The 23,260-nt window shown below is 47.4% G+C and overlaps 1 protein-coding gene across 1 annotated transcript; it reads right to left on the bottom strand.

Moving 5' to 3' along the window:
- Positions 1 to 5,633: 5,633 nt before the first annotated feature.
- LOC149337580 (uncharacterized) lies at positions 5,634 to 7,064 on the bottom strand. The gene is made up of 2 exons (XM_089554908.1): positions 6,249 to 7,064; positions 5,634 to 5,677 (listed from the first exon to the last, which is right to left on the bottom strand). The coding sequence occupies exons 1-2, from the start codon at positions 6,877 to 6,879 to the stop codon at positions 5,634 to 5,636; spliced, it is 675 nt and encodes a 224-aa protein (XP_089411034.1). The 5' UTR covers positions 6,880 to 7,064.
- Between the last annotated feature and the right edge of the window lie 16,196 nt (positions 7,065 to 23,260).

Here is a 23,260-nt window from a genome sequence, read left to right as displayed (position 1 = left end):
ATGGATCGCTTTCACTAAGAACGCTTGGTAACCGACTCGTAAGATGAATAAGTATGGAAATAACCGTCTGTGCCTATGTTTCGGCTCTGTTCTTTACCCTGTCGAAAGAAAAATCGGAGCATTAGTCAACACACGTTTGCTTGGGTCTTCATTGCGGAATCCTCGCACCTCCTGCCAAGACACACGCCTTGTTCAGGACGACCATCATGCATTCTTTCTAATGAAAGTTCAGACATTGAGTTGATGGGGGCCACTTTCAGGGCCGTCGAGGGCTTCTGCTTTTCTCCAGCATTTTTGGACACTGTCAGCGCTCTTCGTCTCATTTCGTGGGAATGGCAGAAAACCAAGAAGCCGGAAGGAACGAGAGCATTGGTGCGATCGGGCCTTCAGCGTATATGATATGCACCCACTGTGCAGTTTGATGAATAAAGGACATAATATCAGGTCTCCCAGTTAGTGTAATGTTGACTACAAAATAATTTAATTTTTTTCTTACATGCTTCTTTCGGTTTCGGCAGCCGAACGACGGCTCTGACGTTACAGATTATTTGCAGTGACGTGAGGCATACAAAAACTGCAGTAGAGGGTCGCTGCTTTCTTCGTTTCAAGACATGTCAACTATTAAGCCAGTCCAAGAGTTGCGATCTCAAAAAATAAACAAACAGCGAATATATCGCAGATTTCGCGTGACTTTCTGACCTTAAATTTTCCATGACGTCACGGCCATCGTTCGACTGCTGGAACCGAAACAACGTAAGAAAAAAAATCAGTTATAAATTATTTAACTGCCGTAGGTAAATTCCACTTCGTGACTCATGTAGGCTATTGTGTTGCGCATAATAGCAAACAAAAAAGCAAGCATCCAAAAATTTCGTGCCTCTCCTCCTTGTTCCCTAAGAAGTGGGGGGGGGGGGGGTGTAGCGCCTGGGCGTTTGATGATGCCGGCGTCGGTGTAACCCGCGCTCTTTCGTCGTGTAGGCGCGAGGTGTCTAGCTTCCTCCTCGTGTCCCCTAGAGTGTCTATAAATACACATGTGCCGTAAAGCTTCAAGATCAAGCTATACGACATTTTTCTCTTAGCAGCTATTACATGACCTCAACCTCGCGCACCCTAGCAAACCAGCTAAGACTTCAGTGTCAGTAACAAGGGTTTTGAGGCATGTTCAATTTAACTACAAAGCTAAATAAGATAAACGAATTAATAAATAAACAATAAGTTAAATAAATTATTTAAGTTTCATAGGACAGGTAGTGCTGTGTCCAGACGCATTTTGCAAGGAATATGAATCGGATCTGTGCGCTTCGAGCAAAATGTGAACAGTCCGCAACTATTCTGTGAGAGGAGCGCTTAGTGCGCGTTCGATGGGGATTATGGGCCTTCTTAGTCTTCTAAGACGTACGTCACGCATTTATTTAAAAGTGATAGCCATTCCTGCGGCGATGAGCCACTGGGTTTGCTATATTGCTTTCACACAAATGGGAATCCAAGGCGCACATAGTTATTGCTTGTGATCTGGCATTCAGATTACGCAAAAAAATGTAGCCGATGTCGGATCAGGAAGGTTTTAAATGATATGCTTCCGTCACAAACAATTTTCATTTCCGTCTTCTATGAGCATGAAATCTCCGACTGAGAGAAGAGGGAGAAGTTGGTTACTGCAAAGAAAAAAAAGAGGTTAGAAATTTCAGTCTCGCACCCGCTTTGATGGAAGACACAGCAAGTTTCATTCCATCAGGGAGCAGCTGCAGAACTACGCAGGCGGAGACATCACAGAGAGAGCGAAGGAAGATTGCGTGTGGCACCCCTTGAGGACCGGTGCGGCCTACGGAGATTAAGCACCTATTGCGATGGCTTCAGAGAACTCAACACGGCCGCGTAAAGCTCGCCTCGCCGCTAAGCGAGCCGCTGAACCTCCGAAAGAAAGTGAACGATGCTGTTTGAGGAACATTCTACGCAGCGAGATGCGTGCACTCATGAGCTGCTCGAACGCCCCCTCTACTACCAACCCGCAGCGCAAGCTTGCGGCTACAAAGCTACGTTGCAAAGGTGGCTCAGCACGAGTTCAGGTTCCGACTAGTGAAAAGTGACGTTCGCTTCGTGTGGCCCCAACGCCGACGCGTCGACGTCTTGAAGTCGCCATAACACCTGAAGAGGTGAGCGTTGTATTGCCTATAGTGCGGAGCTTCAAAAGGCCAAAAAAGACTGACGAGACTACCAACGAAGTAAACATGGCTCAGCAGAAAACCTCGGTGAATTTGGCTGAAGAAGACCTAAGCTCCCAAAGTCATGCGTTGAAGCAGAAAAAACCAGAACATTTAACGGCCGCTGAAGCGTCGGCGAAGGCAACGACCAACAGGGACGACGCTGCTAAGAACAGCGCGGGGGAGAAGCTTCAGTTTTCAGGACAAGGGAACAAATACAGTGAACCACAGGACGAAGGACGGCCAGGTTCCGCACAAGACTGCTACCAATTGTCCCGTGGCTCACTTGGTTGGTACGACGGCTAGGAAGCCACCAGCACCAGTGAAGCGACGGGTACAGTGCCGGTAACTGAGTGGCCCAGTCACCTGTACAGGACGTCAACACCACTCGACGAGTTACTCGATGCAACGCCTTTCCCTGAGAGCACGTTGATGTCTGGCGGTTGTCGTGAGTACGGCGTGCCCGAGTTCAGCATTTACGTCGAAGACGAAAGCCCGAAGAACAATCTCGGGCCGTCCACCCAGAGTTCATCTGCGTCCGCTGCAGACAACTACTTGGCCCCGGCCCGTCAACCAGTTGCAGAGATACAGCTGCAAACAGAAATTAGTAGAACACCAGGATCAGCTGGATTGGGCCACACAGAGCCGTCTTCCTCCCCCAACGAGTATGGTGGGTGTTGTGTATCAGACGGACGCCAGGCTGGAACTGAACAAACGTTTATTGATGCAGTGCCTTTTTATAGGCCGATGAACATGTGATCTGCCGACGACTGCTTGCGTGGCTGATAAGCGATACATGAAAATGCAGTTTTTAAAACATGCGCTTGCGCTATCAGTACACCACAATCCTTTCTCCTAAGATTTGCACAATCCAAAACTGACTAGCTAGACATCAATGCCATAACGCAGGACAGGTCGTCGAACACGCGTTGATCTCAGCGGCTGTGGCTGCCTAGCTGTAGGAGGAAGCCTGACGTGGTAGTCCTCACTTGTGACTGGGTCAACTTCGAGCCGCGTCCAGGCGCTCCTCAACTGGTTGCGGTGCCTGTGATGACGCTCACCGTTGTTTAGCTGTACCACGTACGACACCGGACCTCTGACTGCCACAACTCTGGCAGCCTTCCACCTTGGACCTGGACAAAAGCTTTTAGCGTAGACCGCGTCACCGACACGAAACCTCTTAGTCTCCGGTCGTTGTAGCTCAGGCGCGTGTTGCCGGCCCGGATGGAGTCTGTCTAACGCTGACCTCAGTCTTCGTCCGAACAGTAACTCTGCTGGCGATTTTCCCGTGACCGAATGTGGCGTCGTGTGTTGCTTAAACAAAACCCGGGAAATCTTGCACTGCGTCGAACCTTCCTGCTGCTTCTTCAATGCCTCTTTAACTTCTTACCTTCCTCTCTGCCCTACCATTGCTGGCTGGGTGATAAGGTGCAGTGAAGATAGCACGCACGCCATTACACTTCAAAAACATTTGCAACTCTGTGCTAGTGAAAGCTGTGCCGTTATCTGAAACGATAACGTCAGGTACACCATGTGTCGCAAACATCTTCCTCAAGCTGTTACGACAGCCGTAGCGTTCATGGATGGCATGATTTCGACTTCAGCCCAATTGCTGTACGCGTCTACCACGACTAAGAAAACTTCTCCTTTCACTGGGCCAGCGAAATCAATGTGCAGTCGACTCCAAGGCTGATCTGGCTTGATCCAAAAATGAACTGGAGCCTTGGGATCGCTTTGACGGTTACTCTGGCATGGATGACAGTGCCGAACAAACTCCTCAATTTCGTGGTCCATCTTCGGCCACCACATGAGCCCTCTAGCTGGTGCTTTCATGGCACTCATCCCTGGATGATTTGCATGCAGGAGCTGAAGCACATTCTCTCTTGCTGCGGTTGGAATTATGACGAGATTCCCCCACAGTATGCAATCACGATGCAATGACAACTCCGACCGTCTCACCTCATAAGGCGCAAACTTGCTGTCCACTTGTGTTGACGGCCAGCCACTGAGTAGCCATTCCTTTACCCGGGATAGAACCGAGTCCTTTTTGATCAGCGCAGCAATGTCCGCCGCTTGCAGCGGTGCGCAGTCGACCGCTTCCAACAAGAGCACGTCCCCAGGCGGTCTTGGCTCGTCCTCGTCTCCCGGGGCTGGTAGACGACTGAGTGCATCGGCGTTGGAGTTGTCTTGGCCTCGTCTGTACTCAAGGTGGTAGTCATACGCAGACAACAGTAAAATCCAACGAAGCATTCTAGGCGACACAACTTCGGGCACTCGCTTGTCCGTGTTAAACAGGCCGAGTAACGGCTTGTGGTCTGTTATCACTGTAAATTCTCGCCCAGCTAGGTACTGGTGGAACTTTTTTACGCCAAAGACCACAGCCAAACCCTCTCTATCAATCTGAGCATAGTTGCGTTCACTGACGCCAAGAGTGCGAGAAGCATAAGCTATGGGCTGCTCCTTCCCGTCATCCGCACGATGTGCTATCACTGCCCCCACCCCCACAGGCGATGCGTCGCAGCACAAAATTAAAGGACGCTTGCAATCGTAGGGCACAAGTACGGAGTCTGAGCTGAGTAAATTTCAGTCTCTCAAACGCCCGCTGATGCTCACCTGTCCACTTCCATTCGTGGTCACGGTCGAGCAGTCGATAAAGCGGTTCGGCCGCTTCCGTCCTGCCCTTGAGGAAACTGCTGTAGAAATTCAGCAATCCCAAAAAGGCTTGCAGCTCTTTTTGCTTGCGGGCGCAGGCGCTTGCTGGATGGCGTCCGTCTTGCTTCGGCTGGGATGTACTCCTGAGTCATCAATCCTGTGTCCCAAGAATTCGATGCTCGTTTGGTTAAATTCGCACTTGTCCTTGTTTACTCGTAGCTGTGCCTTCTGCAGACGCGATAGCACAGTCTCTAATCTCTCGGCGTGCTCTTCGGCGTTACATCCAGAAATTAATATGTCATCCAGATAAGCTTTCACTCCGGGAATGCCCGCTTACAGCGTGTCGATGACTCGTTGAAACACCCAAGGTGCGACCGAAATTCCAAACGGTAGCCGCTTAACCTTGTACAGTCCCTTTATCGTGTTGACTGTGAGCACCTCAGCCGTCTCGGTCGTCTAGCGTAAGCTGCTGATAAGCTTGGGCTAGATCCAACTTCGTAAAAAACTTGCTTGAACTTAGAGCTGTCAGCATTTCAGCTGTAGTGGGCAAGGGGTATCCACTGCTCTTAATAGCTTTGTTTACGGTACTGCGATAGTCGCCGCAAAGACGTAAATTTCCATCTTTTTTTCTTACCACTACCAGTGGTGTTGCCCAGTTGGAGTAGCTGACGGGCTCCCATACACCTTGTTGCACCAAGCGGTCTATTTCTTTGGCCACGTCATCCTTGAGGGCCAGTGGAACTCGTCGACTTTTGAGGAACACCGGTTGGGCGTCATCTTTCAGTTCGATGTGAACTGGCGGTCCGTTGAAGCCAGGAAGGTCCCTGCGAAACACTTCGGGAAATCGCGAAGGCACGTCCTCCACGTTTACTTGCTGTATTCCCCGCAAGCCAATACCTAACGGGTTAAACCAGTTTCGCCCAATCAGGCTGTTACCTTGCTTCTGTACTACGAGCAAAGGTAGCTTTGCCTTCCTGCCTTTGAATTCCACCAAGACACTTGCTTGACCCAGCACGGGTAACGCCTCCTTTGACCAGGTTACGATAGTTGTTCCAGAATCTTGCAGTGGTATTTTACCGTGATTCCTATCAATAACCCTGAACGTATCTTCACTCACAATTGAGCACGATGCGCCAGAATCAACCTCCATCGGAACTTTTTGCCCTTCAATCATTACTTGAATCATTACTTGCTCATTCACTTCGCACAGGGAAAACAACGCACTCATTTCGTACACGCCCTTGCGCTTATCTCCTTTCTTCTTTTGCTCATACGCTGTCTTCCGAGAAGTTCTACTATCGTCTTTCGACCGACAAGCCTTAGCTATGTGTCCAACCTTTTTGCAGTTGAAGCATGTCGCCTTTCTAAAACGGCACAAATGTGGAGCGTGCTTACCGTTGCACCGGTAACAGCTGGACCCCTCCGCTGGGGTGTCTTGCTTCGCACGGTTTGCTTGTACCATTTCCTGGCCGTCCGTCTCGTATCGACCGTGCTTGCGTATGTCCCGCTGTTGCTTAGCGGTTGCTTCTGCAGTTGTGGCCAAGTCATACGCAACCTTAAACGTAAGGCTGTGTTCTGCGAGAAGTCGCTGCTGAACCCCTTCGTTCCGGAGTCCGCATACGAAACGATCCCGCATCATGACGTCCAACGGGAGTTGGGCGCTGCCAAAACCGCAGTCTTCGGCTAGCTTCCGTAGCGCCGTGACGTAGTCCGCAACCGATTCCTCGGCAGCCTGGTTTCGCCTGTAGAACAAAAACCTTGCATACAGCTCCGAAGGCTTTGGATGCAGGTGCTTGCGAACGGCAGTCTTGATTTCTTCGTAGGTTGCTGCTGTCGGTCTTTCTGGCTTCACCAAAGTTACGATGGGCCCGTACACTTCTTCGCCGCAGCTGCTCAACAGGGCTGCTCTTTTCTGCTCTTCTTTCGTTATCTGGTTCGCTTCGCAGAACATTTCCAGGCGCTCGACGTATTCGTCCCATGACGCGTTCGTGCCGAGACGATACTCGCCGATCCTGCCGACGGCCATCGCCGTCGCTGCCTCGTCGCCAACTGTTGTGTATCAGAGGGACGCCAGGCTGGAACTGAACAAACGTTTATTGATGCAGTGCCTTTTTATAGGCCGATGAACATGTGATCTGCCGACGACTGCTTGCGTGGCTGATAAGCGATACATGAAAATGCAGTTTTTAAAACATGCGCTTGCGCTATCAGTACACCACAGTGGTTCAAGCTACTGCAAAGAGCCCCGAAGTGTGTTCATGCATTCCCTCTTTCGAAGTCCATACCAAGCCCTCTGGCGAAACAATGAAGTACCGGCGTGCCATGTGATGGGGCATGAAGAGCAGGAGTTGCAGCGGCGACATCGCGAAGAAGAGCTGTGCATGCTCTCGGAGCCGGAGGATCAGGCACGAATGCGTCGGATGCTGCGAGAAAACCAGCTTCTCAGGCAGGAGCTTCGACTGGAAAGCATAGAGAGATGCCGCTCGCAACAAACGTGGGCCATGCAGAGAGCATCCTCGGGAGGCGGCCACGTCGGGCGGACAGGTGAGAGCGGGAATGTGTCTTTATGAACGGTAGCACACAGGGCAGGCCAGTTCCCTGCTTATTAGAAAACACGGAGAGTTATCTCTCCGCATTATATTCCCTTTTAACAAATTCAAATGAAGCAAGCATATAATGGCGAATTCTCCTTCCCCTTAACGAGCAATCGCGTGGTGGCTGCTTAGAAGCCCAATTCAGGCCTCCTCCAGGTTGCGCCAAGGACATATTTTAGTAGCGGCACGTGAAGAAATTAATGCATGGGCTCTCGCTCAGGGTGGTATCGTGTCTTGAAAGGTCTTGGTTTCCGTTGAATAGTGAACGGCGCATCGCGTTCTAGTGTCGAAACCCTCCTTTCTACTACAATCAGTTTAGAAAAGTGAATGTGGTGGCGGTGAACGAGTATCTCTTGTTTTTAACGCGCCTCCTTCAAAACAAGTTGCATAATATTTTGTCAGTAGAGGTAATTTATAATCATGCTTCTTTTGACTTGAGCTAGGTTAAAAGCTTTTTTAATTGATGTTTGAGGACAACATTCCTTTCATCACTTGGCAGAACGGCGTCCGCGGCTGCGAGGCTGGCCACAGCGCACTCACGCTAGAGTTCCTTTCCATGCCCCCACATTGAGCACATACGGAGCTTATACATGGTCTAGTGCATAGCTCACGGCACCGTATTATAGGGTTCCTCCTTAGTGGAGCTTCCTTAGTGCAGCGGTGGCCTTGCGGTAGAGCATCCGTCTCGCATTCTGGAGGTGCTGGGTGCGGTCTCCAGTGCCGCCGGGGACTCACCGGTTTTCTAACGGGTCCAAGATTATTTTCTGGTGTGTTCTTCGACAGGGCTGCGCTTATGAGGTACGCCGGAGCGGAGGTCTGTGGCTAGTTTTGTTTCCCTCGGGGCCGTTGACGCGCACCAGGAACTATGTACAGATGTGCACTTCTACAACTGCAGTCTCTTCAAACTTAGGTCGGCACAAGCGAATTCACGCTGGGGAAAGACCCCTCAAGTGTGACATATGCCCTTATGCAGCGTCAGTGCGACACAGTTTAAAGCGTCATATGCTGACGCACGCTATCGCAGAGGGATATCCCTGTACTCTGTGCTCATTCACGTGTTCAGATAAGGAGAGCCTCAGAGAGCACCTTTGTGGTCACGGTGAATGAAATCTTCAGACAGACGTGCCGAACTCCGGAATATGCTCCTGCCTCTGGTGTACAATCCCATGCGCCATACCACATAAGCGTCCACGATTAGCCGTCAGGTGGGACGTATTGATTTTCGAATCAGAAGCACATCCAATATTCCTATGCAAGGAGATAAAGACAAGATTTTGCAGGTTTTTTTCTTTATAGCTGCATTAGCGAATTGTCTTGCTCATAACTGACATATTAGAATAGGACTGAGCATCAGCGCTCTGATATTTGTTTGAAAAATCACTGCATACCATATTTGTATACTGGAGGAAGTATGCCGCAAAAAATGGGGAGGGAACTTAGGTCTACTTTTGTGCTATGAATGCCAAACCATCGTTTCGTAGTTTAATTTCTTTCAAATTTTATTCACCTTGTTGTCATTTTCTCTTCCTTTGTAAAGACACACCTACTCATTAGCATACAGTCGTAAGGCAAGTAATAGACTACGTTCACCTTTGTTCTCCGAGCGTGGTTTTTTGACCCGTAGTTATTTTGGTGACATCGCAATCTGAAAGGCATGGGATCACTTCGCGGCACCTTGTTAAGAAAGCTTGTTTGTCTTTGATATTACGGTGACGTCATCAGAGCTATTTGGTAGCACTGCTGCTTGTCATCGTCGACGCCGCATTTCGTTTCCGATGAGGCATATAATGCTTTCGAATTGATAAACTGCAGACTAAAGCTGGTTTGTCCGCTCAGCGCACGTCCTGTTTCTAAGGGAGCGCCACTTGGTGTAAAAGATCCATGACCACTGCAGCCGAAAGGAGTGTCGGTAGTCAGCGCTCGCTTCGAAATACTTGCTTACAGTGAGAATGGGAATGTCGGGCTGCTGGCATTATGCATGTTGGAGTAAAATTGCCGCAGCGGTTCGCCACGAGACTCGTATGTTGAGTTCATCTTGTAGTGTCTGCTCTTGTATCTAAGCTGCTCATTTGCACTTCGACATTCAATTAAAGAACAGGTTTTTCAGTGCATGCATCAAGAATGTGTTGAAAGAAAATCTTCTGACCACTCGATATTGGTTGGATACCAAGCGCAGTTTTCAAACTTGCTTCAGTACACTATGCATACCTGGCACATCTATCTGTCAGCTTATGCGAGGAGCCAGTTGAAAGCGAGCAAGTGATTCCCCGTTGAAGCTAAATGAATAAAACCACAAAAATCGACAAGTGACTGCGACAGTCGGTAATGCGAAATTTCAACGCAGCTCTCCGCACGCCACCTGCCCCAGCTGGAAGGTAGCGTGTTACGCTGCTGGCCACCCTCCGGGATCTTCCCATGGCAGCCACCTTCGGGTTGTCCGTTCCTCCGCTCTCGCTGTGGCAGGTGGCGTTCGCTCTGCTGTCCCACATATCTGGGTGGACACCCGAACCGCAGTGTAAGGGAGGGTTAAGGGGGGAGCGAAAAAATAAAGGGAGAAAGAGGTGCCGAAACGGATGGCTTCGGAAAAAAACATTAAAGGGCACTGCAGAAACCCCATTGGAGTAATGCGAAGGTATTGACGCCTATCCGCCGCCTTTAATTCTCCTCATTGCCCCCATGTCTATTGTGACGTCGCGTCTGACCATCGAATCACATAGTTCACATTAAACTACAGTTAGCTCATCTTACTGCATAATTAATTCGCATTTAATTCACAATCAATTTAAATCACACTAAATTCACCTAATTCGCCAGTTTGAGAATATTTACTCATTTATTTAATTTAATTCACACTTACTTCGTTTATTTGAAATTGGTCTATAATTAATTTACACTGATTCACCTTTAATTCATTGCATTGAATCATTAAGTCACATTATAGAACCCCAGGTGATCGAAATTTCCGGAGCCCTCCACTACGGCGTCTCTCATAGCCTGAGTCGCTTTGGGACGTTAAACCCCATAAACCAAACCAAACCAAATATTAATCCACCTTAACTAACTGATAATGAACTCACTCTAATGCACCCTAATTCACCTTCATTTACTAATGGCGTTTATATAATTGTTATCAATGATTAGATTTCTATTAACGCCAAAGCCCCCATCGTTTCACCTAGGTATTCATTTCGGACATTCAAACTTCGCGCCGCGCGCTGGCTCTGCCCATCTTTCCGGTCACGTGGGGGCGACATGTAGTACTACACTTCCGGCGATTCAAACTTCGCGCCACTCGTAGTCCGACCACGCCCAATTTTGGTCGCTTTTTTGGCTCTAATAAATTAACTAATTATCCGATTCGCACCAAATTTATTGCCCGGCATCCTCACATCCCACCACTAATATTACAACAATTTAGAGGATATCTCTATAGATCCCCGCAATTGCTGCTGAAACGTTTTGCGGACACGAAATCGTCGACATAGCCAAGAAATGCTTTCGCCTTAATAATTTCGACCCCATGAGGACCTTAACCGTGCACTGATATCGCACAGGACACGGGCGCGCCTCCATCGAAATGCGGCCGTCGCAGCCGGGGGGAAGATGTGCGGTTTAAAAAAGCATGCTGAGCAGAATTCGTTTTGCGATCCTGCGATTGCTTGGGATATTACGTTTGATAAAGCGTTGCGAAGCAGATATCATCATGCCGCCAGCACCAAGAAGGGCCCTTCCCTAGCATTTTGATGGAAAAATTCTCGGGAAAACCGGTGGTCATTGCGCTGCTCGGTTTCTCATAGCGTCAAAATACCTTCCTTGCCGCACCTGCTACTAGGATCAGTTCCGCACTCCAAAATGGAGCACTGAATAAGGTGCTTGGTTTGTGAGCCCGAGGATGCGGGTTTAATCCCGGCCTTGGCGGCTGCGTTTATTTGGAGGTGAAACGGAAAAGGACCAGTGGGGTGTGCGATGTTTATATTACGTTAAAAATATCCGCGTGGTCCAAAATATTCGGAAGCCTTCCACTACGGCACCTGTTTATATCTTCGTTTTTTGCACCGACTGCATTGTCTGTGGAAGTAAAACACAGAAATATTATATTTACTTCATTTTTATTACGCTCTTTACGGCACTCTATAAGCACAGGAACGAGAACATTTTGGGAGAGATCTGCCTCGTCGAGATCTGATTATAAAGAAATAAAGAAAAGACTAACACTCCGACCGAATAGCCATGAAACGACTCCTGTCCGGTGTGACTCGGCACCTCCTTTAGAATAGATAGGGCAGGAACGGAAGACTGACTTTTAATGCCAAAACATTCCTAATCCCATTACAAGAAAAGGTAGTGTTGTGTGCGTGTGTGTGTGTAGCGGCGGCTCAGTGGTTATGGAGCTCGGCTGTTGAGCCGAAAGAGGCGTGTTTGATCTCGGCCGCGGCGGTCGCATTTCGATTGAGGCGAAATGCTGGAGGCCTTTGTATTGTGCGATATCACTACTCGTTAAGGAACCCCAGGTGATCGAAATTTCGGGATGCATTCACTACGGCGTCCCTTATAGCCCCAGTCGCTTTGGGGCGCTAAGACCCATAAGCCACGAAAATTCCCAACTGCAGCAGTCGATCTGAGTTGGGGTATGCCGGCAGATCAAGGGCCACCTTGTGTGCTGTTCTAACGATGCTATTAAGTGCCTCTTCGTGCCTGCAACACTGATGATAGTACGGGAAAGCGTAAGCGATTCTAGTTGTCGTGAAGGATTGCATGACCTTGCTCAGGTCGGCTTTTTCTCATTCCCCTGCGACGGGTGACAATGCGCGTCACCAGCCCGCCTTTCTGGTGTGCCGTGGCACGTAGCCGCTCTAGCGCATGCGAGTTGTATTTAAGCGAAAGGTTCACTACGGAACCTCGTGCTTCGATCGCCGGGTGCCTGGTTTTGACCTTCAGCTGAGTTAGAGGTCAAACGATTAAAGAGGGAAAAAGAAATTGAATCAATATTCATGACTGGGAGTCGAACCCGTGGCTGCGAGAACAGATCTCCTGAGCGAGACCACTAGGCGATCGCAGCCTTTTTTTTCTTTCATAGTATTTATTTACATGGTTTTTGTACAGAAAATATATACATATGTGTGTGTGTATGCACACACACGGAAAAATCTATTTACAGAGAACCTAGGTAGGCGCTACGTAGGACAAATATTATATTAAACATATTAGAACTAAGAGGCCGGTAAATATATACAGCGAATGAAGAGAGGAAACCAATCCGGTAAAAAGTCCAATTCTTTGTAAATGTCCTTTACCTGCAGCAAAATTTGGCTAAAATGAATTCTCGGCGAAACAACAGGTTTAACGTTGCGGTCTTGCATGCGCGTTTTCCTAAGGCTATGAAGTCCAATCAGAAGAGTCATATCGTTGGGCTTCGAGTCAGGTTGGGAAACAACAATGAAGCGCACATTGCAGGCATTGACCAGAAAATATTTCTGTAGCGCCCTCTGCAACACATCCCAAAACAAAATCGCGTCTTTGCAGTCTATAAAACAATGTTCAATTGTTTCAGGCATATTACACAAGCGGGAGTTTACAGAAGACAGAAAACTGTTTCGCGAGCCACGAGTTAACAGGTAGAGTTCCGGTGTGTATTTTATAGAAACATTTTTTGGTGCAAACATACATTGGCATTTTACGCACTCGCTTTAAAACATCATGGCCCATGAGCCCAAAGTAGACAGAACGATACAGTGGGGGCGGGAAGAGCATCGATATCAATTCCCTGTACAGATTCTTGCGCGCGAAACAGAATACTCATTTGAAAACCGAACTGTCAAAAAACGCACGGAGGGATAAACTTACTGCATAAAGCCTAGTAAACGGGGGCGTTCAGTAAAATTGGAAGAAACTACAAAGTTCGGAAGTAGAGTCATGAAGCTAACCTGCAAGAATTTTCGAAAAATCGGAAGAGAACAAGCACGAAAAAAGGAGAAACGGGCTACCTACTGTCTCACATACAGGTGCTCTAGGCCCAGCACTCCTGCACAAACAGGCCTGTAAAGGTTATCACGCCGCATGGGCTCGAATTTGGCAGGCGAAATAAAAAATCAAGTGCGCATTACTGGCGAGAGCGAATTCAGGCCGTTAAGCGTTATGCTCAGACGTTTCTACTGCATCGGCTTGTAATTTTTGGTCAAGCCCAGGGTTGCAACCAGGATGTCGAACCGGAACCGAAACCGGAACCGAACCCGAATTTTCGCCCGGAACCGGAACCGAACCGAACCCATATTTTTTTCGCCATCTTGGAACTGAACCCGAACCGGAACGATTCAAAGGAACCGTTCCGAACCGGTTCGGGACCCGGTTCAGCCCCACTTTTTTGCATCCTGGCATACCTCATGTTTACGCACAAAATGAGATGATCTAGAGCATAGATCTACCCATGCGTAGCTCTCTGCACTGGGAAGAGCGAAAATGGTACCCAGTATATGCGACAACAAACTTACAGGGAGTCTGGTGTCTGGGAAGAAGCCTAATTGACGATTCTGTAATGTACTACCACCAATTCTAAAGACTTGTACGTCAGGTTTATGTGAAACCTTGAGTTATTACTCCTCCCCTTTTACATATTTGCGTAAATATTTAATCAGATTGTTAGGACTGCTCGAACTCAATAAAGTACTATAGACACCAAATTTTCGCTTGCGTGATTTCTTCTTTCAAACGATGCGTTAGACATTGGGGTACATGGAGCACCCCGTGGTATTCACCAAACACATAATAAATAATTTATATTTGAAGTTCTTCTTGACCCTGTTTCGGTTTCACCAACATAACGGTGGCTGTGACGTGTAGTGGAAATTAGGTCGCGTGAGGAGCAATAAAACGGCAATATAACTGCTGATACGTCGTTCGTTGTAATTATAGGTCTTGGAGCCGCCGGCTGATTAAAGTGCTATAGTGAGTCTAAACAACGTATCAGCGTTTTAATTAGTTTTCCCGTGCCTCTCGTGACCTAATGTTGAACTCACGTCACCGCCATCATTTGGTTGATAATACCGAAACAGCATGAGAGAAAAAATTTTTTCTAAATTATTTATTGGCAGTAGGGGAATACCACACGGTGAACCAAGTATTATAAAAACTATGGCGTCATTGAAAAGGAGAAAACACGCAACAAAACTGGGTGTCTATAGTCATTTCAGCACCGATTTAGTATGCCTTCCTTTGCTTTGCGTCATTTCCCACAAATAGATGAAATATTAGCGCGAGGACCCAACAACGTTGTGATGGCGGTTTTTGAGGAAACTAAATGGCGCAGTAACTGTCTCACTTCTTGATGGACACCTGACCCATGGGTGAGAGTGAAAGATGAAATAGAAACAGGCGCAGTAGGGGAGGGCTGAGCAATAATTTCTACCAGCTGGGGATCCTTAACGTGCACTTACATCGCACAGCACACAGTACCTTTTGCGTTGAGCCTCCATCGAAACGTGGCCCCCGGGTCCGGGTTCGAACCCGGGTTCACCGAATAAGTAACCGAGTGCCCTAACCACTGAGCCAGCGCCGTTGGTAGTGCAACAGTTACTTTTGTAGGCGCTCATTGTCTCCGACAGCAGGTTCTGAATAAAACCCCTCACGATGGGTCTGTAGGGCAATAAAGGAAAAAAAATGGCTCAATGGCTGTGGAGCTCGGCTGCTGATTCCAAAAATACAAAAACGAATGAGTTCTATCGCACGTTCCAAATCCCCAGCTGATGTCTATCTGGAGACCTCCACTACACCGTCTGTCATATAGCCCCAATGTCTACTCGTCACGTTAAACCCGAGATATTGCTACTAGTTTTAACAAAAGAAGTATGTATACATTGGTGCAGTTTCTTTTTTTTTTTTGAATCCGCATATTCTTGTTTGTGCACGACGGAAATATGCAATGAAAGGCGGGTCCTTGGCAGCGGTGGAGATATACTAATAAGAGAAGCCGCCGCGTTGGCTCAGTGGTTATGGTGCTCGGCTGCTGACCCGAAAGACGCGGGTTCGATCCCGGCCGCGGCGGTTGAATTTCTTTGGAGGAGAAATTCTAGAGGCCCGTGTACTGTGCGATGTCAGTGCACGTTAAATAACCCCAGGTGGTCGAAATTTCCGGAGCCCTCCAGTACGGCGTCTCTCATAGCCTTAGTCGCTTTAGGACGTTAAACCCCATAAGCCAAACCAAACTAATAAGAAAAAAAAATTAAATACTGATTACACAAAAGGGCAATGCGGAAATACATGCGCTCGCTGGCATGCGATAGTGATTACGCCCAGAAAGATGCTGCGATGAAATGTAACTGCGATGAAGTGATTTCAGAAGAGCAAATATCCGGGCTAGTTGGTAAGGCGTTTAAAGGAAGAAACGGCGCGACGAAACACGGACACACGAAGAAATGACACACACACGAGCGCTGACTCACAACTGAAAGTTTATTCTGGTGGAAAGACCGTTAAATGGAAAACATGAGGGGGTGGGTAACAGGGCTGCTCAGCAATAACCGGCAATCAGTGTGATCGCGTCATAAGGTGACACAAAAACACAACAGGGAACAAAAGAAAGTTATAAGCGATAAAAAGACGGTGTAAAGTGCCGCGTAACAGTGGTCAGGTAGGTAACATTAACAAAAACTATGAAAAAGTAGCCAAAAGGGCGGGGAAAGGTTAAACCTATGAAGGACACAGATGAAAATTATACAGGTGAAACCATAAAAATATAACAAATGTAAAAACGTGAAAAAGGTAAAAGTTTTAAAAAACGTGCCCAAAAAGGGGTGTGGAACTAAAAGCAAGATAAAAGCGGTAGCAACGAAGATTCCGTGAATTAATCAGCTGTGTGTGGCGCACCAGAACCTTCGGAGCCATAAGCTTCCAAAACGAAGTCGGTTTTTCCGTTCGTGATTTCCTGAGACTTTTGGAGTTTTACCTAAAATCAACGTTTGTCACCTGGAATGAACACAAGTATATTCAAAAGCAGGGTGTATGTATTGGTTATTGTGTAGCGCCCATTCTATGCGAACTTTTTCTAGCCCAGCATGACAGAAATCTGCATAACATGACCCCTCAGACGGCCGTGGTAAAAATGTTCCGCTATGTCGACGACTACCTCGTTCTTTTAAATTGCAGCCATGAGTCGTTTACCTCTGCAGTATCGCAGGCCCTTTCATTATTTGAACGATGCATACCTCTCCCTTTGACGCATGAAACACCCAACGAGCAGTCAATAAGATTTCTTGACCTAAGCCTCCGATTTTCTGATAACCACACCTGCTGGTCTTACCAACCTAGAGGCACGAAGCAAGCCGTTCGCGTCAGCCTACTCAAAACTTGTCAAGCGTGGCATAGTAAAACTGGGCTTCCAAAACGCGCTGCAGAAATCATGTGAACATTTCTTCCTGGATAACTTCAATAACCAGACCGATCGCCTTATAGCAGCAGGCTACCCTTTACGCCTGCTAGTCTCCGTAGCTGGCTCCATGATAAAGAAGTCCCGGCAGCACATCGAACCTGATACATCAAATAATAAGCGCAGTAATATTGGAGTAATGCCCTACCTCCACTCAGTTATTCATCGTCTAAAGAAAGTCGCACAGCGCGCCGGTGTGCGTCTTCACGGCTCCCAACAAGCTTTCCGCGCTCTGTTCCAAAGTAAATAACCCGCAGGAACCCCGAGGGTGCAGAGTGCCACACTCTGACCGGTATGTCCCCTGTGATTCAGGAATAATTTACTCTGTGCCAGTCTCATGTGGGAAGAGGTATATTGGTCAAACGTGAAGGTGTATCAATATCAGAGGTGGGCTCGGTAGCTGTGCCATGTCGCAGCCTCCTCATCCACTGGTTTTCGCTACGCAGGTGCTCGCGCCTGCCTTTGCCTACATCTTCCCAGCCATCTTCGACACTTCGTGGCTTGTTCTACCAGACCCAGAGCAGCCGTTCTGCGCCGGGTACAACGGACCATTCGGTTTGAACAGCGCAGATGCGTCGGTGAAAAGAGCACTCCCTTCCTGGACCCTCGACATCGGATGGCAAGCGCAACCGCCAGCGACAACATCGACCCTGTCAACATATAAAGAGCACCGCCTTCCGCCCGCGCTCTGTGGGCTCGGTAGCTGTGCCATGTCGCAGCCTCCTCATCCACTGGTTTTCGCTACGCAGGTGCTCGCGCCTGCCTTTGCCTACATCTTCCCAGCCATCTTCGACACTTCGTGGCTTGTTCTACCAGACCCAGAGCAGCCGTTCTGCGCCGGGTACAACGGACCATTCGGTTTGAACAGCGCAGATGCGTCGGTGAAAAGAGCACTCCCTTCCTGGACCCTCGACATCGGATGGCAAGCGCAACCGCCAGCGACAACATCGACCCTGTCAACATATAAAGAGCACCGCCTTCCGCCCGCGCTCTGTGGGCTCGGTAGCTGTGCCATGTCGCAGCCTCCTCATCCACTGGTTTTCGCTACGCAGGTGCTCGCGCCTGCCTTTGCCTACATCTTCCCAGCCATCTTCGACACTTCGTGGCTTGTTCTACCAGACCCAGAGCAGCCGTTCTGCGCCGGGTACAACGGACCATTCGGTTTGAACAGCGCAGATGCGTCGGTGAAAAGAGCACTCCCTTCCTGGACCCTCGACATCGGATGGCAAGCGCAACCGCCAGCGACAACATCGACCCTGTCAACATATAAAGAGCACCGCCTTCCGCCCGCGCTCTGTGGGCTCGATAGCTGTGTCATGTCGCAGCCTCCTCATCCACTGGTTTTCGCTACGCAGGTTAGTCCATCATACTGCCTTTTTTCTAAAAAATGTAGTGACCGTTGCCTGGTACAGCTGCCGAGCCTGCAGTGTTGCATTTCTATTGCTGGTGAATGCTTTTCTGTTGTAAAATCTCTTCTTCTTTTGTCCGGAGATGTTGAGATGAACCCTGGTCCGGACAAACTTGATAGTGTTCTTGCTGAACTCAAGAAGTTGTCAGCCGGTCAAGGCCAAATAATCGCGGATGTACAGGACCTTAAAGGTCAGATGCGTTCTGTCGACCAAACCATTTCCGACCTGAGCAAACGCCTAGCAGACCTGGAAAGCCTCTTTCAGGACATTGCTACCCTAAAATCTGATCTAGAATCCGTCAATTCCATTGCCGCCGGGACGGCAGCTCTTGTTACTAACCTTGAGGCCCGAATAGATGACACAGAAAACAGATCACGCCGCAACAACCTGATATTCTATGGCCTTCCAGATTCCAATCCGCGCGAATCATTCATCGAATCTGAAGAAATAATAATTAAGCACTGTCAGGATAAGTTAAAGTTAACCTTAGAGCCCAGTCAGATAGAGCGTGCCCATCGCTTGGGACGCCATAACGAGGACCGCCAACGGCCAATTATAGCAAAATTCGTCTCCTTCAAAACCAAAGAAACTATACTTTCCAAAGGTCCTATGCTGAAGGACACGAACTATAGCATTGGAGAAGATTTTACCCGCTCTGTCCAAAAAGCCCGCAAACATCTTGTCGCATTTGCAAGAGCAGAAACCGGACCGTTTTCTTTGCGGTACAAGACCCTATTTCTCGGCAAAAAACGCTACACTTTTGACGCTGCCACCGAAATGGTGAAAGAAATAGCATAGCGCTCACCGCACAGTCGTCACTTATCTAATCCTCGCCATACCTCCCCTCGACAGAATATTTCTTTTTCGGTTATCTATACTAATATACGCAGTCTGCTTTCAAAGCGCGATAGTGTATCCAGCCTTGTATCTTCAACAGAATCTAACCTGCTTGTGTTGACAGAGACTTGGCTGACCGATAATGTGGGCGACACTGAAGTTCTGTGCAACTTACCTAATTTTAACCTTTTCCGTGCCGATCGCAAAGGCCCCCGAGGAGGAGGCGTCCTTATCGCTACCAGCAGTCAACTACAGTGTTCCCACATTAACATCCAATCTGACCTCGAAATATTATGGCTGCTTTGTCGCGCCACGCCAGTGTCTATACTAATTGGTGTTTGCTATAGGCCCCCCCACAATAACCCCGAATTCCCTCGAAAGCTGCACAACGTTCTGAACCAACTTACAACAAAACACCCTAATGCACACGTGCTCCTTTTTGGAGATTTTAACTATCCTGACATAGATTGGAATAACCCTTATCAGCCTATTTTTAGACAGCATGAATCGCAGGAGTTTGTGGATGTGTGCTTAAATTTTAATCTTACCCAATTAGTAACCCAGCCTACACGCATCGCCGGTGACACCGCAAACATTCTTGACCTTATACTATCTAGCCACCCCGAATGCCTCAACTCCATTACTTATCTCCGGGAAATTAGTGATCACAAAGTCATACATGCGTCATTTACCTTCACTCCAACAATAAAAGAAACTTCCAAAAAAACAATCACCCTTTCTAACAAAGGTAACTATGAGGCTATAAACAGGGCGTTGGAAGCTTATTTCCCATTTTTTCAGCACTCTTTCCCGGAACAAACCATCCACGAAAATTGGTCGATGTTTATTCATAAAATTAACGAACTTACTAACAAATATGTTCCCAAATGCAGCTTCCGTGCAACCAAACAGAAACCATGGTTTACCAAGGCTCTAGGAAGACTAGAAAACAAAAAGAAACGCTTGTTCCGCAGTGCTAAACAGACTGGAAATGACTACGCATGGGAAAAATATTACGCTGCCGAAAAGACATACCTGGTCACAGTAAAAAACGCTAAACGCTCATTTTATCATACTGACCTACCCAACATACTTAAAGATAACCCGACTAAATTCTGGCAGCTTTTAAATCCGCAATCTATACGCACTATTACCTTAACTGATGATTCCGGGCGTGCTTTTTCCGATGTCGAGTGTGCTAACATATTTAATTCTGCTTTCGCATCTGTATTCACTCATGAACAGGAACCGCCCCCCCTCAAGATAGCAAATGACCAAAGAAGTTTAATGCCAGCCGTTACTTTCTCTGAGGCCGGCATATCATGTCTCATAGATAAACTAAAACTGTCATCATCTGCCGGCTTTGACGAAATCAACACCAAGGTACTAAAAAACGTTAACCATACTTCTGCCAAATTTTTATGCCTGCTGTTCTCGCAGTCTCTTTCTACAGGTGTTTTACCCCATGACTGGAAAGTGGGGAAGGTCGTTCCGGTACACAAGTCGGGTAACAAAGATTCACCACTTAATTACCGACCCATATCACTCACCAGCATACCATGTAAACTCATGGAACACGTCATTTATTCTTTAACAATGCACTTTCTGGATTCAAATAATTTTTTTCACTCATCGCAGCACGGATTTCGCAAAGGATACTCATGTGAAAGTCAACTAGCACTTTTCGTTCATGACTTGCATGCCAACCTTGATGCTAACCTCCAAACTGACGCAATTTTTCTCGACTTCGCTAAAGCATTTGACAAGGTACCTCATAACCACTTATTTCTGAAACTCTCTCGCCTAAACTTGCATCCCGACATACTAGCATGGATAAAAGAATTCTTAACTCACCGCTTCCAATCAGTCGTTGTCAATAACCAAATGTCTGACCTCCTACCAGTCTCCTCAGGCGTGCCCCAAGGATCCGTCCTTGGGCCACTCTTGTTTCTAATTTATATTAACGACCTACCTGAGAAATTAGATTGCCATATTCGGATGTTTGCTGATGATTGTGTTATTTACAGAACAGTCACTAACACCTTCGACCAACAATCCCTTCAAAATAATTTAACTCATGTGCAAGACTGGTGCAGTGAATGGCTAATGACACTTAACACAAGTAAATGCAAATATATGTCGTTCCATCGTCGCCGTTACCCTCTTCTGTTCCAATACAGCATATCTAACGTTCCTCTCGATCTTGTCCAATCATACAAATACCTTGGTGTCCATATTTGTCATGATCTTACATGGAATACGCATATTTCAAACATCATATCATCCGCAAACAGAACACTAGGATTCTTAAAGCGTCACCTACGCTCTGCACCTCAGCATGTCAAGCTCCTCGCATACAAATCATTAGTTAGATCAAAATTAGAATACGCATCTCCCATCTGGTCTCCAAAGCAAGCATATCTCTGTAATTCAATTGAAGCAGTTCAAAACCGAGCAACTAGATTCATTCATTCATCGTATTCTTTTGATATCAGCATATCATCCCTCAAATCACAGTCCAGCCTACCTACCCTTGCTCATCGCCGCTACATTGCAAGTTTATGTTTGTTTCACAAGTTTTTTTACTCTGAGCTACGACAGGAACCCTACATCTGCGCACCACCACCACGCATCTCCCTCCGCACCGGCCATCAGCAGCAAGTGTCACGACCTCGCGCCCGCACCACTACATTTTCTTCATCATTCTTCCCCCGGACCGCGAACGACTGGAACGGCCTTCCCCGAGAACTTGCTGCTATCACATGCCAATCATTGTTCATCGAAGAAATCACGCGTGTACTTGCTCAGTGATAATCTTATATTTGTATAACTTTCAACTTATTTGTTAGTCATTCTGTTTTTCATTTCTGTGTGCCCCACCCCTTATGTAATACCCTCTAACGAGGGTCTTTAAGGTATTAAAGTGAAGTGAAGTGAAGTGAAGACTCCAAGAACATCACAACAATGTTAAAAGTATAGCCATTTCTGGGCACCTGGCTAAGCACTGTAAGAAGTGCAAAATCGATGAAAACACCCCTGAAAGAATCTGCACCCCTGACTTTAATCGTTGCAGCACTATTGGGCGAGGACGAGATAAGTTGACAAGGGAAATCGTTGAAGCCCTCCAAATCCATTATGCCGGTCAAGACTGCGTCAGTACTCCATCCCTCTCCTTGTCAAAAAAAGAGCTAGATTTTCTGGGTGCGTTGACTAACGCCGAAGGTTCTGGTGCGCCACACACAGCTGAATAATTCACGGAATCCTCGTTGCTACCGCTTTTATCTTGCTTTTAGTTCCGCACCCCCTTTTTGGGCACGTTTTTTAAAACTTTTACCTTTTTCACGTTTTTACATTTGTTATATTTTTATGGTTTCACCTGTATAATTTTCATCTCTGTCCGTCATAGGTTTAACCTTTCCCCGCCCTTTTGGCTACTTTTTCATAGTTTTTGTTAATGTTACCTACCTGACCACTGTTACGCGGCCCTTTACACCGCCCTTTACCGCTTTTATCTTTTTATCGCTTATAACTTTATTTTGTTCCCTGTTGTGTTTTTGTGTCACCTTATGACGCGATCACACTGATTGCCGGTTATTGCTGAGCAGCCCTGTTACCCACCCCCTCATGTTTTCCATTTAAGGGTCTTTCCACCAGAATAAACTTTCAGTTGTGAGTCAGCGCTCGTGTGTGTGTCATTTCTTCGTGTGTCCGTGTTTCGTCGCGCTGTTTCTTCCTTTAGAAGTGATTTCGTTTTGCCTATTTGCTGAAATCGTTCTGCTTCTAAGAAAAAATATCTTCCAGTCGCAACCACGCGGCTCAAAGCCTCATGCCAGCATAACTGCCTTTCTCCGCCCACACATAGAAATTCCAGACGGTGCACACGTCAAGAAAGGGGAACTAGTCAAGAGGTTGAACTTGCCCAGCATATTTCTCCTGCATTAAAGTGCACTGTTATCTGAACAGTGACCTCGTTGAACGCGGCGGTTTTGCGTGTTCATCCATCATGCGGGTTTTCCCCACGCTAAACAGTCCTATGAACGCAAAGAGTTCGCACGGAATTCCGAAGTTTTTCATCGCTGCCATAGATATTATAATCAAATGTATGATGTCAATGGGTTTTTTAAGAGACTGCTTAAGTACGTCCCAAAA

This window comes from Amblyomma mixtum, chromosome 7 (genome assembly GCF_055824585.1).
Source record: "Amblyomma mixtum isolate Tamu chromosome 7, ASM5582458v1, whole genome shotgun sequence".
Classification (NCBI taxonomy): Eukaryota; Metazoa; Arthropoda; class Arachnida; order Ixodida; family Ixodidae; genus Amblyomma; species Amblyomma mixtum.
Note: the sequence above shows the minus strand (reverse complement) of the source record. Positions and strands in the feature narration are given on the sequence as shown.